Source organism: Schistocerca nitens, chromosome 11 (assembly GCF_023898315.1).
Source record: "Schistocerca nitens isolate TAMUIC-IGC-003100 chromosome 11, iqSchNite1.1, whole genome shotgun sequence".
In the NCBI taxonomy this organism is placed as follows: Eukaryota; Metazoa; Arthropoda; class Insecta; order Orthoptera; family Acrididae; genus Schistocerca; species Schistocerca nitens.
Window position 1 is genome coordinate 121,680,512 of NC_064624.1, and position 18,287 is coordinate 121,698,798.

Sequence of the window (18,287 nt, forward strand, 5' to 3'; positions counted from 1 at the left end):
TAGGAATGGTAGTACGATGGGTTCGATGACGGTTTGGATGTACCGTGCACTATTCAGTGTCCCCTCGACGATCACCAGTGGTGTACGGCCAGTGTAGGAGATCGCTCCCCACACCATGATGCCGGGTGTTGGCCCTGTGTGCCTCGGTCGTATGCAGTCCCGATTGTGGCGCTCACCTGCACGGCGCCAAACACGCATACGACCATCATTGGCACCGAGGCAGAAGCGACTCTCATCGCTGAAGACGACACGTCTCCATTCGTCCCTCCATTCATGCCTGTCGCGACACCACTGGAGGCGGGCTGCACGATGTTGGGGCGCGAGCGGAAGACGGCCTAACGGTGTGCAGGACCGTAGCCCAGCTTCATGGAGACGGTTGCGAATGGTCCTCGCCGATACCCCAGGAGCAACAGTGTCCCTAATTTGCTGGGAAGTGGCGGTGCGGTCCCCTACGGCACTGCGTAGGATCCTACGGTCTTGGCGTGCATCCGTGCGTCGCTGCGGTCCGGTCCCAGTTCGACGGGCACGTGCACCTTCCGCCGACTACTGGCGACAACATCGATGTACTGTGGAGACCTCACGCCCCACGTGTCGAGCAATTCGGCGGTACGTCCACCCGGCCTCCCGCATGCCCACTATACGCCCTCGCTCAAAGTCTGTCAACTGCACATACGGTTCACGTCCACGCTGTCGCGGCATGCTACCAGTGTTAAAGACTGCGATGGAGCTCCATATGCCACGGCAAACTGGCTGACACTGACGGCGGCGGTGCACAAATGCTGCGCAGCTAGCGCCATTCGACGGCCAACACCGCGGTTCCTGGTGTGTCCGCTGTGCCGTGCGTGTGATCATTGCTTGTACAGCCCTCTCGCAGTGTCCGGAGCAAGTATGGTGGGTCTGACACACCGGTATCAGTGTGTTCTTTTTTCCATTTGCAGGAGTGTAATACTGAAAAATAGGTCTGTGATGGATATGGCACAACATGCAGTCCGGTCCAATCGAGTACGTGGTTGCATTTTACCTAAGGAGACAGCAATGAAGATGAATGGTCGAGGCGGCATGGAGGAAAAGATAGCAACAGTAGACGGTGTGCAACTGTCAGTAGTCTCCTGGTTTGATAATAAGTAGTCAACACTCTGTCAACTTACATTGGATGCAAACCAGAAGGCGAGATCAAGAGGCTTTTCAGGGAGGTAAAAGAATACAAAATGGTACCTTGTCCACACTCTGTGATGATCTACAATGACTACATGGGGGTTGTCGATCTATTAGATTCTATGCTAGGATATTATAGAATTCAAATCAGATCAAAGAAATGGTACTTGAAGATATTCTTTCATATAGTTGATTTGGCTTGTGTGAACAGCTGGCTGTTATGGAGAAGAAGAAATACAGACTACATGCCCCTTGTTGATTTCAAGGTCGCAGTTGCAGAGGCCCTCTGTAAAACTGGGAAATCCTTATCCAAGAAACATGGTAGGCCAAGCAATGAAATACACAAACAGCTTGACTGCAAGAAGAAGAGAGGCCCTACAGCAGATCTTCCACAGCGTCAGGTGCGACTGGATGGGATACATCACATGCCTATCTCGCTGGAAAACCGTGGTCGTTGCAAGTATCCAGAATGCAAGGGAAAATCCTATATAGCGTGTATGAAGTGCAGTACAACATTGTGCTTGAATAAGGAGAGAAATTGCTTCATCAAGTTTCATAATGAATAGAGAAAAATGGAAACATTGTGTGTTATTTTCTCAAAATGTGTGTATTGTAATGAATAGAAAGTGTAATTGTTTTACATAAATACAGTTCTGCTAGTTCATGTATGTATCTTACTGTGTATTTTCCACATTGTGCATCATCAATCCCAAAACTGGTATCACATGGTATTAGTTGTTACTGCATGCTGTCCCATATATGGCACACACCCTTAATTCTAACATAGCCGCCCCTACATAAGATTTAGAATTTTTTAAGCATTTTTTATGAAATCAGAACATCGAACATAACATGCAACATTTTTTTCAGAAAAATAAAAAAAAAATCATGCAGTAAGGGGTTAAGAGTCACAGCACCCATCTTGCAGATAATTTTATCATTTCTAATTCTTCAGTTAAAATGTCATATACCCTTTCAGATGATATATGACAAGCGTGAGCAATTTCGCACACTTTCAGCAGGCGATTCTCTGTGACCGTTTTGGGCACTTTTGCAATGATTTCTGGAGTAGTGACACATCTAGGCTGACCACTGCTCAGATAATCATTTAAGCTCTCCTGACCAGATTTAAATTCATTTGTCCACTTGGCAACAGCTGAATATCAAGGAGCATAGTCTGTCAGTGTATTCTGGAAATTGGCATTAATGTCCTTCGCTTTCATACTTTTCTCTACGAAGTACTTAATCACTGCTCGAATCTCGATTTTTTTCCATCTTCGCAAATCAGTACGCGGGAACAACAACAGAGCCACATTATCGTCATAGCTCTCTTCCGAGAGCACTGATGTGGCACGTGTTTACAGGCAACAGACCAACGAATATCACGTGAACAACTCGTTGCGCTAGTGCTGACCTTTGGTGGTGATTCAGAGAACTTTTCAAACCACCCTCGTACAATATATGACAATAATGTCATAATGTTATTTTTTCCCCAAATCAATTCAGTACCCCTTTGTCAGTTATGTGATCTACTTGTATCATCTTTGGCATTCTTCTGTAGCATTGCATTTCAAAATATCCTATTCTCATCCCGTGTGAACTGTCTACAATGCAGCAGATAGTTCTGCATGAGTACCACAGAGTTGCCAGTTAGGTTGAATGCTCCTCTGGCAGTTCACAATGTTTTGTAGAGCACACGTTTAGACAGAGAGTTAGATACTCACGGGTCAAAGACGAGCCTGGAGATGTACTCCTTGGGCATGCGCGGGAGCTGGTGGGAGAAGACGTTCTGCAGGCCGACCAGCCACAGCATCGTCGACTTGGAGACGGGCCGCATCAGCGAGTTGCCCACCACGTGGAAGCTGATGATGCCGCGCGCCTCCTCCAGCTTCGCCGTCTCGTCTCGGGGCGCATTCTCGGGAAAGACGGCCTGTGAAGTGTGACGAGTCTGTCAGTATTACTTTAGCCTTGCTGGATGTTGTGGAAATTTTAGTGGTCCACACGTCACTGTGAGTGGCACAAATACACTGCCCAATGAAAAGCACCGGGACACTCCTACGTAATGTGGAATTGATCACTAGACGTCACGCCAGCCGGACTCACTGGTAAAAAAAAAACGAGGCGAGGAGTACCGTGTTGTCAATAGAAAAGCAGTACCTGCCTCCACAGTAGAACTGTTGATATTTTTAAAAAATATCAGGAATCCAATATATTGATGTTTAAATAAATGTAATCATCGGCTCTCGTTATATTGAAAAAAAGTATAATTATATTGATATATCAGTGGAAAAAATATTGACATACCTGCCTGTAAAAATGTCACCTGCACATTGTAAATACAGGGTGAGTCACGAGGTTTTCCCCCAGTTTCTGGAGGGTATTTCCTTTGGTTATTCGGAAAAAAAAATTTAAATAAATCAGATCCATAATTAGGGTCCTAACTAAAAGAACTTGGGAAAATGGCAGAAAAAAATGTTTACTGTAGGATTTCACTGTCAAAAACGAACATAATAATTAATTTAAAAATTTTGTAGCAGTCTCTTCCATTCAGAGTGGATTTAAAGCAAGTGCTCAAAATTTCTTCCCTGCATTTGAAGGCAAAGATTCACACGAGAGTGAACTGCGCGAGCAGCATTTTGTAATTTCACACGCTCGCTCCCTATTGGTGTCGCAGCATCGAAAATTCGTTGTAGCAGTTCTTCTTCTGTTTCCACCTTAACTTTGTACACTGTAGGGAAGCAGCCTACTCACGCTGTAGTAAGTTCACATCAGTCTTTCCATTGTGTGCCAGCCAGTCTGCTGTAACTAGCTCTGACGTCATAAATGTTGTGCAATACTTTAAAAATCAAGCAAATAACCTAAGACATTTCTAGCATGTCAGGAGTAATACTAAATTAATATGTGTTGAATATCAGTTCGATAACTTTAACCATTTTCGAAATTTTGACGTTTTTCTGTAAAAATCATTGGCGCAACAGAAAAGAGCTAGAGAGTTGAAAATTTATAATTAGATTCACTTTTCATAATTATTTAATAGAAACAGTCTTCTGGATCTCACAATTAAAATTTTAGTGGAAATTCATGATTTTCTGGTTTTCGTCTTAAAACTTAAGGAAGCAAGATAGATTAAGTAGGCTAATAAATAAGGCTAGGATGTTTATATTTAAGTAGAATGGAGATCCGCTATAACCATAAGGATGTGAGAAGTTTCAGTTGAATACCTATAAAACTATAGCGATAGCGTATCTCCAAAGGGCCAGTTCAGAGCTCGACTACTGCGTGCAGTGTAATTAAATTAATTCTCTCACCCAAAATATTTAACTTAGCCACGTCAAACTTTTATTAAGATTACTTACCTGTGTGCTGAGTGCACATTTAAATTGAGAGCTTCATCGGCCATCAGCAAGAGAAGCTATGATTTATTAGGTAACTTAAAGTGGTGCATTACTAGCCCAGCGGCTAGTCGGGAGAGCCGATTTGTTCAGGCGTTCCCTTAGCCGTCCGCACCACGGCTTTATATATAAGAACGCTGCGAGAGGAAGAAAGGCTCCAGTTCTCTCCAGACGCTGAATAACACACCATCTGTGTCGGGAGTCGCGTCGCGTCGGTATCATTGCTATAAACGGCCTCGGATGCCGTATTAAGTTACTCGTATTAAGTTACGCATAACCATGAAATCATTTCGAGTGAAATGTTAATTCTGGGATGATTTTAATTATCTAGCTTCAGTTTGCGTATGTCGTATTTTCACGTGCCGCCGCGGGACAGACATTCTACCATTATTTAGCGTGGCGTTTGATGAACCTAATCATCAAATCATGGCGAGCATTCATTTAAACATTTAATTTGGACAGTTACAGTTCCATCAGCGCATTAGACTCTGAACGGCTCTGTTAGATTGTGTGGATTTTTCTTTTGTTTTCATCTGTGACTTTCAGAATACAGAACGTTTTTGATTATAAATCCCAGACAATCTCCTAATTCCTCAGAGCTATAAGCTGCAGCTATAAGTGTGTTTCTTAGATGAAGTGGGCACTAGGAATTCTAATTACAGGCTTCACGTTTTGCTAATCACTTTCTGGTTGCCAATATTGTAGTTAGAGAGCCAGTGTTGAGAACGGCGAAAGACAGCATAAATAACATTCTAAATAATAGGAACATTTAACAACAATAATTCCACCCGCCGCCGCACATATGGTTAATCGGCCGGGAAATGCAGTGTTTCTACATTCAAACATTTATATAACAATTTCCTCACCTGCCGCCCCACAACACAATGCCTTTCATCCATTCCCAGATGCATTAATCTAGGGATGTTAAATATGCGGATCTGGCAGGCCAGTCGGTAGGGCCCCCGCGACCTATCCATTGATGTGGGAATTGCCGATTAAGATAAGCTGTTACCACATGGCGGAAGTGTGCAAGTGCCCCGTTATGTTGGACGTACATGTGTCATCTTGTTTCCAGAGGAACATTGTCAAGAAGATGTGGTAAGTCTTCTCGTAAAAAGTTACCGTACATCTGGCCATTTAAATTCCCCGGGAGAATAAACGGCCCCAGTAACTGGTCACACACAACAGCACACCCGACATTGACACTGAATCTGTGTTGAAACTGAGATACTAATGTGGCATGGGGATTTTCGTATGCCCAGACATGCATGTCGTTGATGGCATCTCTTGTAAAGGTTGCCTCATCACCGAACATTATGAAGCTATAGAGTTGCCGATTTCCGTTTAACCAGTTACAAAAGTGCAAACGGTTGGCACAATTGTGTGGCTCTAAATGGGGAACTTTCTGCACATGTAAAAGATACAGACCATTCTCATGAAGAATCCTACATACCTTAGATTGTGAAATGTTCAATCGGGTAGGTAGGCATCTTGTAGTTGAATAAGGACTGTGCTCTACTGAATTAAGAATGTTTCCCTCTTCTTGAATGCCACAATGTCTTTCGGAGCGAATACGAATAATGGGAAGAGTACCAGTTTCTAGCAATGTTCGATATGTCCCACTAAATGTTTTGGCACTAGGAATCCTTTAGTTAGGATACCGACGGTGGTATTCAGCAAAAGCAGCTTTTGCATTACCTTCACGGAAGCCCAAAATGTACACCATCTCTCCATACTCCTGTGATGAAAACTTGTATGGCATAACGAAGTGTACTGTACACAGGGGACAATAACAGTAAACAGTGACTGCACTACCAACAATGTGGTCGTTATGCAAACTTACCACTCGCTGCACTTATCTACCTAAGACTGATCGTGTGTCTCGTGAACACAAGCGTAGCGCTCCATACACCGTGGCATGTTTCGGAACTCTGTTGTAGCTCCTCATTTATGGATCTGATCACATTACTGTATTTACATTTTTTGTTCCAAATAATCTAAGGGATAACCTCCAGCAACCGGGGGAAAACCTCGAGACACCCTGTATCCTGCCAGTTTTACAGGTGTGTATTGAAGTATTGATTTATTATTAGATATTCTGTAAATCAACAAGCTAGCAGCCTGTCTATCCCCCTAAGGAAAACGAGAAGAAATAGCACACTAGTTGTGTTAAAAATTGTTTTGTAATGCAACTGATGTACCGTTTTGTCATTACAGCGTGAAGTCGAGTGCCGACACGCTATTCGGCAATGATAGACCGGAGATGGCTGTGACGAGATGCCATCTGATTGTAGGCAACAGCAGTAGCCTCTGTGTGAAGAGGACATATGCGCTGCACCCGACTGGCCACTGCCTAGTTCTACAGAAGCCTCAAGACTAGCGACCTGAATGGAATGTCAACTGTATATAAGGAATTGTATAAAGTGAAGAAGCTTATTTATTTTGCATGTCACCCTTTTCTTGCAACATATCTACATAATTCTCAAAGTTAAGTATTGTGGATTACTTTTCATAATAAAACCCATTAATACGATTTGCTCAAATTGTTGTCTAGCAATCCGAGAAAGCAGGTTTCCTATACACCCCATCTTTGATGACTAGGCAGGATTTAACATTTGTTGACATCGGAAATCTTGTTATTCAATTCACACTACCACTCCCTAGTGCAATCAGTGTTGTTCTTTTGTACCACATATACTCTCTTCACACAGTCAAAGAGAAAGAGTGGACATAATGAAAGCTAAAAAAGTACTGAGACTCCATTACACAATGAATGTAAAATTATGTCCTAATACAATTTCAAAATAATAACTTCAAATAGTTTTCAAAAATTGTGAAAAAAACATAATATAAAATAAGAATATCAGCACTCAACATTACTATTTTCATACTGATGTATCAGTGGAAAAATATTGCTGATATATATTGACATATTTTTGGAAAAAATACTGGTATATCGGTACCTCTATTTTTTATCGACAGCCCTACACTCAAGGTCGATATTGCTAATGCACGCTCATGTAGTGGCACTTGACCTGAGGATAAGCCAGTTCGAATCCTGTTCATTGAAAACATTTTCACTGTCAGTATTTGGCTGGCGAAGGTAGGTGAAGTGTCAACTCGCCGATCACAAGTCTTTGCACCAATGAACTGGTATAAATACCAAACCAATCTGCAGTGTCTCACAAACTGAGGACATGTGACGCTGTTGGTAGTGATCCGTCTGTCAGATAGGGATGTTAACTTCGGCAGCCCCCTCGGTGCTGTTCACGAGCAGCAGGGTATGTGCCACCACTGGTTTCATCGTTTCCTTTCTCTCATCCTCATCATACAATACACACACACACACACACACACACACACACACACACACACACACACACAAACTACATAAATATAGTATTACAAATACTGTAATGGAGCATGCTGCATACAAATAAACAAAACAAAAAAATGATATATCTAAAAACAAAGATGATGTGACTTACCAAACGAAAGCGCTGGCACGTCGATAGACACACAAACAAATATAAACATGCACACAAAATTCTAGCTTTCGCAACCAACGGTTGCCTCGTCAGGAAAGAGGGAAGGAGAGGGAAAGACGACAGGATGTGGGTTTTAAGGGAGAGGGTAAGGAGTCATTTCAATCCCGGGAGCGGAAAGACTTACCTTAGGGGGAAAAAAGGGGGTATACACTCGCGCACACACACACACATATCCATCCACACATATACAGACACAAGCAGACATATACAGACGTATATGTCTGCTTGTGTCTGTATACACAGACGTATATGTCTGCTTGTGTCTGTATATACAGACGTATATGTCTGCTTGTGTCTGTATATATGTGTGTGTGTGTGTGTGTGTGTGTGTGTGTGTGTGTGTGTACCCCCTTTTTTCCCCCTAAGGTAAGTCTTTCCGCTCCCGGGATTGGAATGACTCCTTACCCTCTCCCTTAAAACCCAAATCCTTTCGTCTTTCCCTCTCCTTCCCTCTTTCCTGACGAGGCAACCGTTGGTTGTGAAAGCTAGAATTTTGTGTGTATGTTTGTGTGTCTATCGACGTGCCAGCGCTTTCATTTGGTACGTCACATCATCTCTGTTTTTAGATATATTTTTTCCCACGTGGAATGTTTCCCTCTATTATAAACAAAAAAATGAAGCAGAGATGCAGTAACAGCAGAATGGATCTCTCAGGGGAGCTCGGTGACTAGTCACTGAATGTCTAATTTTATAGATGAATATAATACACTAATAGAATCACAACACTGTTATAGCGAAAAGTTACTCAAACGGACCAGCAACCTTAACGTTTATGTATGAAATGCTACAAGCCCTAGATAGGAAGGAACATAGCTTGAGCACATTACCATATTTATCAAAAGCATTTGATACAATCAGTCATGATAAATTACTTGTAAGATTCAGAACTGGTATATTAGTGGAGCAGCACATAACTGGATTAAATTGTATCTCAGCAAAAGAAAACAGCTCATAGAGCCAACATATGAAGTAAATGAGGTAGTCAATACTGGTCAATGGTATCTGTTCTTTCGGACATGTCCGAAAGAACAGACACCGTATTCATACATACACTCCTGGAAATTGAAATAAGAACACCGTGAATTCATTATCCCAGGAAGGGGAAACTTTATTGACACATTCCTGGGGCCAGATCACACTGACAGAACCACAGGCACATAGACACAGGCAACAGAGCATGCACAATGTCGGCACTAGTACAGTGTATATCCACCTTTCGCAGCAATGCAGGCTGCTATTCTCCCATGGAGACGATCGTAGAGATGTTGGATGTAGTCCTGTGGAACGGCTTGCCATGCCATTTCCACCTGGCGCCTCAGTTGGACCAGCGCTCGTGCTGGACGTGCAGACCGCGTGAGACGACGCTTCATCCAGTCCCAAACATGCTCAATGGGGGACAGATCCGGAGATCTTGCTGGCCAGGGTAGTTGACTTACACCTTCTAGAGCACGTTGGGTGGCACGGGATACGTGCGTACGTGCATTGTCCTGTTGGAACAGCAAGTTCCCTTGCCGGTCTAGGAATGGTAGAACGATGGGTTCGATGACGGTTTGGATGTACCGTGCACTATTCAGTGTCCCCTCGACGATCACCAGTGGTGTACGGCCAGTGTAGGAGATCGCTCCCCACACCGTGATGCCGGGTGTTGGCCCTGTGTGCCTCGGTCGTATGCAGTCCTGATTGTGGCGCTCACCTGCACGGCGCCAAACATGCATACGACCATCATTGGCACCGAGGCAGAAGCGACTCTCATAGCTGAAGACGACACGTCTCCATTCGTCCCTCCATTCACGCCTGTCGCGACACCACTGGAGGCGGGCTGCACGATGTTGGGGCGTGAGCGGAAGACAGCCTAACGGTGTGCGGGACCGTAGCCCAGCTTCATGGAGACGGTTGCGAATGGTCCTCGCCGATACCCCAGGAGCAACAGTGTCCCTAATTTGCTGGGAAGTGGCGGTGCGGTCCCATACAGCACTGCGTAGGAGCCTACGGTCTTGGCGTGCATCCGTGCGTCGCTGCGGTCCGGTCCCAGGTCGACGGGCACGTGCACCTTCCGCCGACCACTGGCGACAACATCGATGTACTGTGGAGACCTCACACCCCACGTGTTGAGCAATTCGGCGGTACGTCCACCCGGCCTCCCGCATGCCCACTATACGCCCTCGCTCAAAGTCCGTCAACTGCACATACGGTTCACGTCCACGCTGTCGCGGCATGCTACCAGTGTTAAAGACTGCGATGGAGCTCCGTATGCCACGGCAAACTGGCTGACACTGACGGCGGCGGTGCACAAATGCTGCGCAGCTAGCGCCATTCGACGGCCAACACCGCGGTTCCTGGTGTGTCCGCTGTGCCGTGCGTGTGATCATTGCTTGTACAGCCCTCTCGCAGTGTCCGGAGCAAGTATGGTGGGTCTGACACACCGGTGTCAATGTGTTCTTTTTTCCATTTCCAGCAGTGTAGATGAGGCTTACAGCCCAACGATCATCTTCAGTGCAGATGCACTCACATTGCTCACACTCTGAAGGGATTCAGTAGACTGACTGCCGCGAGTCGTGAGTATGGTGGGCTGGAGCACTACAAATGTATAGTCTGTCAGTAAACTGAAGAGCGAGCGAGCGAGTCCCCACTCTGCCTACCCGACTACGTCACAGGGCGCTTCTACAGGCTGTTTCACAACGTAATACCGCCCCTGCCGCGGCGCGCGCTTTAAATCTGTGGCGGTGCCGTGTACAGATACGTCTCGGCTGCATTCAGTTTCAGACAAATGTATTAAGGCCATAAGGAATACAAAAAACGATACCTTCTTCCGAAACACAACATTATAGAGTAAATAATATTAAGATAAGAATGGAAGTCACGATTATACGACAAACATAGAACCGAATGCCTGTTCATGTGAATGTATTGCATGTTCCTCTATTGCTATTCGTAAAACGAACCCCATATAATGCAATCAATCTGTAGAATTTGAGGCGTGTTCTTCTACTAAAACGTAGAAGTTTTCTTTGAAGGACTGCATTGAAACTTAACAATTTTTGCAACACGGAGAGTGTTTAAGAAGTAAGCAGAAATTTATAATTTAACGTGTTGTATTAGTACAATTTGCACTACTTTTTTGTCACTGTCTTCGTAAACATGTCTCTATAAAGTATGTGTACAATGTTATGCATATTGGGTATTTACTCCGTTGTCAGCTGTCAAAAAGGTTACATGTGTTTTGGTAGCATCAACGATTATTTGTTTTGTATGAAAATAGATTAGAATATCTGTATTAAATTTTGTTATAGGAATGGAATGAAGTGTATGAAATTTTTAGAAATATTAAATGTTGCTCTTGGTGAGCCTGTTATAAGTGAACCAAGGGTATACAAGTGATATAAACATTTCAAAGCAGGCCTTAAAAAACAGCGGTTTCACAAGCATGGATGAGATTAAAAAAGCACAGTTAAGAGACCTATTAACTACCCCGAAGAAACAGTTCCTAAAGAATTTCGGGAATTGGAAAAAGCACTGGCACAAGTATATAGTATGTAATGGGGAATATTTTGAAGAGGGCAACATTGCTGTAGACTAACAAATAAAGTTCTTACCAAAAAATACGTGAACGCATCTCGTATGTCAAGCTTTTTGCTTAGAAGTCCAGAATCGATGTACATGTTTCGAAGAAAATTTCAGCAGTGTTTACAATAGCTATTGCGCACAAATTTCAAGCAATATGTCTCAGTATCAGGTGAATAGTGACCGAGATAGAGATTTAATGTTCCATAAGCATCAAAGGTTTTACATGATTTTGAAACTGTCTATAAAGATCAGTTTCCTCCCAAGATTATTAGTTTTCCATCGTGGCGATTCCACTAAACCATGCGGCTGATTTTCGCGTTCCTTCCTTATGCGTCCTATTGGACAAGGCTCACGTTTGCATAAATTGCAGCCCTTTGATTGGGACTGGTAATATTAGCCAACAGTTCTTCTTTGGCCGCCTCTTTAATACACGATGTAATAACATTAGAGACGATTTGAACGCTCGTTACTCCGCAAATACCTCCTCTTCCTCATATTCTGCACATTTTCTTGCAATGCTAGACGATTATCCATCACTTCCGGAAATCGAAGTATATCAGCAATTATACAAAGTTAACTGACTGACACTGGCAACTAAGATCATACTAACAGAAACGAGGTATATCACTTCACGCCGATCTACACCTCTAGACAGATAACGGGCAACAGCTTTTGGGTGCCCCTGTAGGCCTGTGGCAGCGTTCTTCCGGGAAAGGCCACTTCCCCCACCAAAAGCGCTGCTCGCTCTTGAGTTTACAGACAGACTATAGTGTGTGGACAGCAAGTTGGGAATGTGGGTCTCACAGGGGCATGCCAGAGGTAAGTTCCTGCAGTCGCACTATCCTCTGTGTTCTAGATGGCTCAGTCAGATAGAGTGCCTGCAATGTAAGAAGGAGGTCCTGGCTTCGAGTCTCGGTCGGGGCACACATTTTCAACTGTTCCCGTTGATATTTATCGACACCTGTAGGCAGCTAATGGTCTGGATTTCATTGTAATTTCATTTCGCAATTAAAGCTTTTGGCCATTGGCCTTTGCCAACAATAGACACACACAAGCATGCATGCTTACACACACACGCACACACACAAACACAACTTAACTGCAACTCATACACACGTAGTGTCTGTGAGTTGCATTTGCGTGAGTGTGTTTGTGTGTGTCTATTGTTGGCAAAGGGCAAGGGTCGAAAGCTTCAATTGTGAAATGTTTTTGTTGTGCCTATCTGTGACTCAGCATCTCCACTATATGGTGAGTGGCAACTTTCCTTCTCACAATGCTGTTTGTGATTTATACACTGGAGAGCCAAAGAAACTGGTACATCTGCCTAATATCTCGTACAGCCCCTGCGAGTACGCAGAAGTGCCGCAGCACGACGTGACGTGGACTCGACTAACGTCTGAAGTAGTGCTGGAGGGAGCTGACACCGTGAATCCTGTATGGCTGTCCACGAATCTATGAGAGTATGAGGGGGTAGAGATCTCTTCTGAGCAGCACTTTGCAAGGCATCCCAGATAGGCTCAATAATGTTCGTGTCTGGGGAGATTGGTGGCCAGCAGAAGTGTTTAAACTCAGAAGGGTGTCCCTGGAGCAACTCTGTAGAAATTCTGGACGTGAGAGGTGTCGCATTGTCCCGCTGGAATTGCCAAAGTCCGTCGGAATGCACTGCAGACACGAATGGATGCATGTGATCAGACAGGATGCTTATGTATGTGTCACCTGTCAGAGTCGTATCTAGACGCACCAGGGGTCCCACGTCACACCAACTGCACATGCCCCACAGCCTTCAGCAGCTTGAACAGTTCCCTACTGACATACAGGGTCCACGGATTCGTGAGGTTGTCTCCATAGCCATACACATCCATCCACTCGATACAATTTGAAACGAGACTCATCCGACCAGGTAACACGATTCCAGTCATCAAGAGTCAATTCTGGTGTTGACGGGGCCAGGCGAGGCATAAAGCTTTCTGTTGTGCAGTCATCGAGGGTACACGAGTGAGCGTTTGGCTCCAAAAGCCCGTATCGATGATGTTTCATTGAATGGTTCACGCATTGACCCTCGTTGATGGCCCATCATTGAAATCTGCACGAATTTGCGGAAGGGTTTCACTTCTGTCACACTGAACAATTCTCTTCGGCCATCATTGGTCCTGTTCTTGCAGGATCTTTTTCCGGCCACAGCAATGTTGGAAATTTGATGTTTTACGGATTCCTGATATTCACGGTACACTCGTGAAATGGTTGTATGGGAAAATCCCCACATTCAGACACTCTTAAATCTTTATAATCTGCCATTGTAGCAGCAGTGACTGACCTAACAACTGCGCCAGACACTTGTTGTCTTATATAGGTGTTGCCAACCGCAATGTCATATTCTGCCTGTTTACATATATCTGTTTTTGAGTACGCATACCTATACTAGATTATTTGACACTTCAGTGTAGGATGCTGGCCAGGTAACACTACCAAAAGCTTGTTTAAAATCAACAAATAGGAAGTTGAGATCTATGTCATATTCATAGAAAAACTAAATGACCCTGAAATTGTAGAAGCACACCAAATACAAATTACTGATGTCCTCCAATTTGGAGAGGAACCAATAAGAAACCGAGATAGATGGAACAGGATCCAGAAAGTGGTGAACGAGGCAGCAAAGAAAATGGTTAGATGATGAATGTAGACAAGGAAAACAATAAGAGACAAGAAGAAATACGGAGGTGTACTAAGAATGACATGTTCAGAGGATACGTAACAAAAAGAAAAAGAATTGCTCGAAGCTAAATTTCAAAGAGAGAGAAGAACTGAAGGAACAGGATGAAACAAGAAAATTCAATCATGCAATAGTAAAGATAAGAACAGGTATCAAGAGATAGACAAGAACAGGAGGAGAATATAGAGGCAAGAGAAGATCAAAAGGGGAGAAGCAAATACACTACTGTTTGGTAAAAGAGAAACATCAAGACCGAGAGATGTGATCACAATGACATTTATTCCACCAATTACGGACATGGCACAACACAAATGATTAGCATTACAGGGCTGTACATACACTGTGACTGTGGAAATACAGTACGGAGTAGTGCCAGCATGTGCTGCAATGAGAGCCGCTAGATGTCACGGCACGGAGTCACAGACCGCCTGAATGTGGTGCTGTCTAATACTCTGTCACACAGTTTGTAGGAGCGTCCACAAAGCATCAACTGTGGCTGCAGATGGACCTGAACGAACAAGCTGCTGAATGACCACATCCCATATGTTCTGAGTGTGGAATTTCAGGTGAATGGACAGGCCTCCACATTCCTCACCACATGCAGTGAGGCATTGTTCTCTTGAAATATGACATGTGGAATGGCCTGCAAGAAAGGCAATGCCTCGGGCTGTAAAATCTCCCTGATGTAGCAGCTGTTCAGATTGTCCTCAAGATGTAGGAGGCGAGAACACACGATATAGGCAATAGTGCCCCAATCTATCAAACACGGGGTTTGTCTGCTATGCTGCTCAGCAGTACAGTCTGTCCAATAGCTTTCACCTTGGTGGCATTGATTATGTATATAGCTCTCACTGTAGGACTAGATGAAGTGGGATTCATCCAAAAACACTACATTTTGCCACTCAGCACGTCACTGTCGACATTCGTGGGCTCATTTCAGTCTGCAGTATTGGTAGGTTCTGGTCAACGGGAGCCGATGCAATTGTATGTGTGCCACCTGTCCAGCCTGCAGAAGAAGGCAACACACCATCGACGTAGACATGTTCACACCTGCTTCAGTGCTCCAATGTCTCTCCAATACTGTGGGTGAAGCTGTTGTGTCCGTTACAGCCAAGTGGACAAAATGGCAGTCATCTCACGCTGTGGACACATTGTGTCATCCAGTATCCTTATCTCTCCACTGGTTCCACATACGCGACACTGTTGAAGCAGTGTGCCCTGTACGAGCCGTGTCACCAAACAACAGACCCACCTCTTGGAAATCAAACATTCTGCCGCATTCAGATACACTCGCATACCAGTATTTCACCCCATGATGTCGGTGAAGTTGCAGCATTAGAAAATTGTAGCGAAATGCAGGAAGATCTGCAGGGGGTAGACACTTGGTGCAGGGAGTGGCAACTGACCTTAACATAGACAAATGTAATGTATTGCGAATACATAGAAAGAAGGATCCTTTATTGTATGATGATAGCGGAACAAACAATGGTAGAAGTTACTTCTGTAAAATATCTGGGAGTATGCGTGCGGAACGATTTGAAGCGGAATGATCATATGAAATTAATTGTCGGTAAGGCGGGTGTCAGGTTGAGATTCATTGGGAGAGTCCTTAGAAAATGTAGTCCATCAACAAAGGAGGTGGCTTACAAAACACTCGTTCGACCTATACTCGAGTGTTGCTCGTTAGTGTGGGATCCATATCAGGTTGGGTTGGCGATGGAGATAGAGAAGATCGAAAGAGGAGCGGCGCGTTTCGTCACAGGGTTATTTGGTAAGCGTGATAGCGTTACGGAGATGTTTAGCAAACTCGAGTGGCAGACTCTGCAAGAGAGGCGCTCTGCATCGCGGTGTAGCTCGCTGTCCAGATTTCGAGAGGGTGTGTTTCCGGATGAGGTATCGAACATATTGCTTCCCCCTACTTATACCTCCCGAGGAGATCACGAATGTAAAATTAGAGAGATTCGAGCGCGCACGGAGGCTTTCCGGCAGTCGTTCTTCCCGTGAACCATACGCGACTGGAACGGGAAAGGGAGGTAATGACAGTGGCACGTAAAGTGCCCTCCGCCACACACCGTTGGGTGGCTTGCGGAGTGTGACGGCTCTGCATCAACTGAGCATTGTGTAACACTGACATGTCCGGCCACAAAAAAAGCGGGTGCCGTTGGGCCTCTCTGGCACTTGAACAACTTATTACGGTTCCACTGCTGTACATGTCCTCTTAGTGTGGCACGTTGCAGACCGTCTCTTCCAAGTGTTTCCCTACTTACAAACAGTAATGGAGACCAACAACACAGTAGGTGGAGTTAGTGACACACGAGCTGAAAAATAATCAAGCACTTGGTGAAGACGTGGTAGTGTCAGAACTTATGAAGTTTGGCAGTCATCCTGTAATATGTGGAATACGTGCATTCATAAATAACATGTGGGAAAGTGAAAGCATGCCTGAGGTCCAAAATCTGGAATAATATATCCTGTGTATAAGAAAAGCTTGCTTTTGAAAATTATTGAAGCATAACTGTATTGAAGGCAACCTACAAGATATTTTATGGGGTGCTGAACAAAAGTTTAAAGACGTGTGCTCCAAATATTCTCAGAGAATATAAACATGGTTTCCAGCCAAATAGAGGCACTTCTCATCAGTTTGTTATTAGACAAATAATGGAGAAATTTTATAAATATGGCAAATATCACTAATGACTGTTGATATGCTTCCAAAGAAAAGATGTAATAAAAATATTATGCCTATGTTCAATTTACATTGTTGTTGTTGTTGTTGCTGCTGCTGCTGTTGTCGCTGCTGCTGCTGCTGCTATTTTCTGTCTGAAATGTGATTTTATGCACCTCTCCACCTTACTCTATCCTGTGCGAGCCTCTTCACCTCCAAATAACTACTGCAATCTACATTCTTCTGAATCTGCTTACTTTATTTGTCTCTTGGTCTCCCTCTACAATTTTTGTCTGTGTAAGTAATTATTTTGTTAAGAAGGCATCGGTCTTTATGCAGCCGTATGTCCAGCAGCACCAACTGCTCACACGGAAGATGCCACGTTATTATAAGAGAAGAGGGTGTACTCACCCAATGGTCTATACAGCAATAAGCAATATTACTATCAATACCGAGAACTATTTAGGTGCACAAGTCGTCTTGCACAGTCCGTCACTTTTCTGTGGTGGAGTTCTGAACTTAGCAACAATGATGCCAATCAACAAGGCAATGGCTGGTTTACCATTGCTTTAGTACGTGGACCTAAAGTCGATAAAGTGGGAGGACCGGAGTCGTCCAGCACCCGTGATGTCATCGCTTATCGGACTTTCCAGACCGCAGAGGTCTACAAACGAGATACGGTAAATCGTATTACCTCTCGTCGATGCCTTCGGTCCTCAGGACGAAGAATCGTCGTAAAATAAATGAATCTGAATCTGTAGTCACTTTAGCAGCACGACATACGTCTAGCGGTTTTCGGCTGACGCTACCGATCAGAAATTTTCTAAGTCCGACATTCGGGTGTTATCCCGTTCCCGTATGTGTGCTGTTGTCTATTTAGCAGCACGCGTACCTGCTGTTTTGTCATGTTTATAAACAAAGAGCGATAAGCAGTTGTGTAATCACTGAGGTCAATGCTCACACAGAGTGCATAAAATGTGGCTGATGCAATACGTTCATTAATTAAGCCAATTGTAGCTTTTCAGAAAGAAAACTGGCATTCTACGGATCGGAGCGTCGAATGTCAGATCCCTCAATCGGGCAGGTAGGTTAGAAAATTTAAAAAGGGAAATGGATAGGTTAAAGTTAGATATAGTGGGAATTAGTGAATTTCGGTGGCAGGAGGAACAAGACTTTTGGTCAGGTGATTACAGGGTTATAAATACAAAATCAAATAGGGGTAATGCAGGAGTAGGTTTAATAATGAATAAAAA

At 44.1% G+C, this 18,287-nt stretch overlaps 1 protein-coding gene across 6 annotated transcripts in view; it reads right to left on the bottom strand.

The window, feature by feature from the left end:
• The window catches only part of LOC126212854 (histone acetyltransferase KAT2A), a 390,973-nt gene that overhangs the window by 69,622 nt on the left and 303,064 nt on the right, over positions 1-18,287 (bottom strand). For all 6 annotated transcript variants that reach the window (XM_049940291.1, XM_049940289.1, XM_049940288.1 and 3 more), the window contains one exon: positions 2,880-3,085. In XM_049940291.1, coding sequence (XP_049796248.1) covers positions 2,880-3,085 — 206 coding nt within the window. The remainder of the gene's footprint in view (positions 1-2,879; positions 3,086-18,287) is intronic.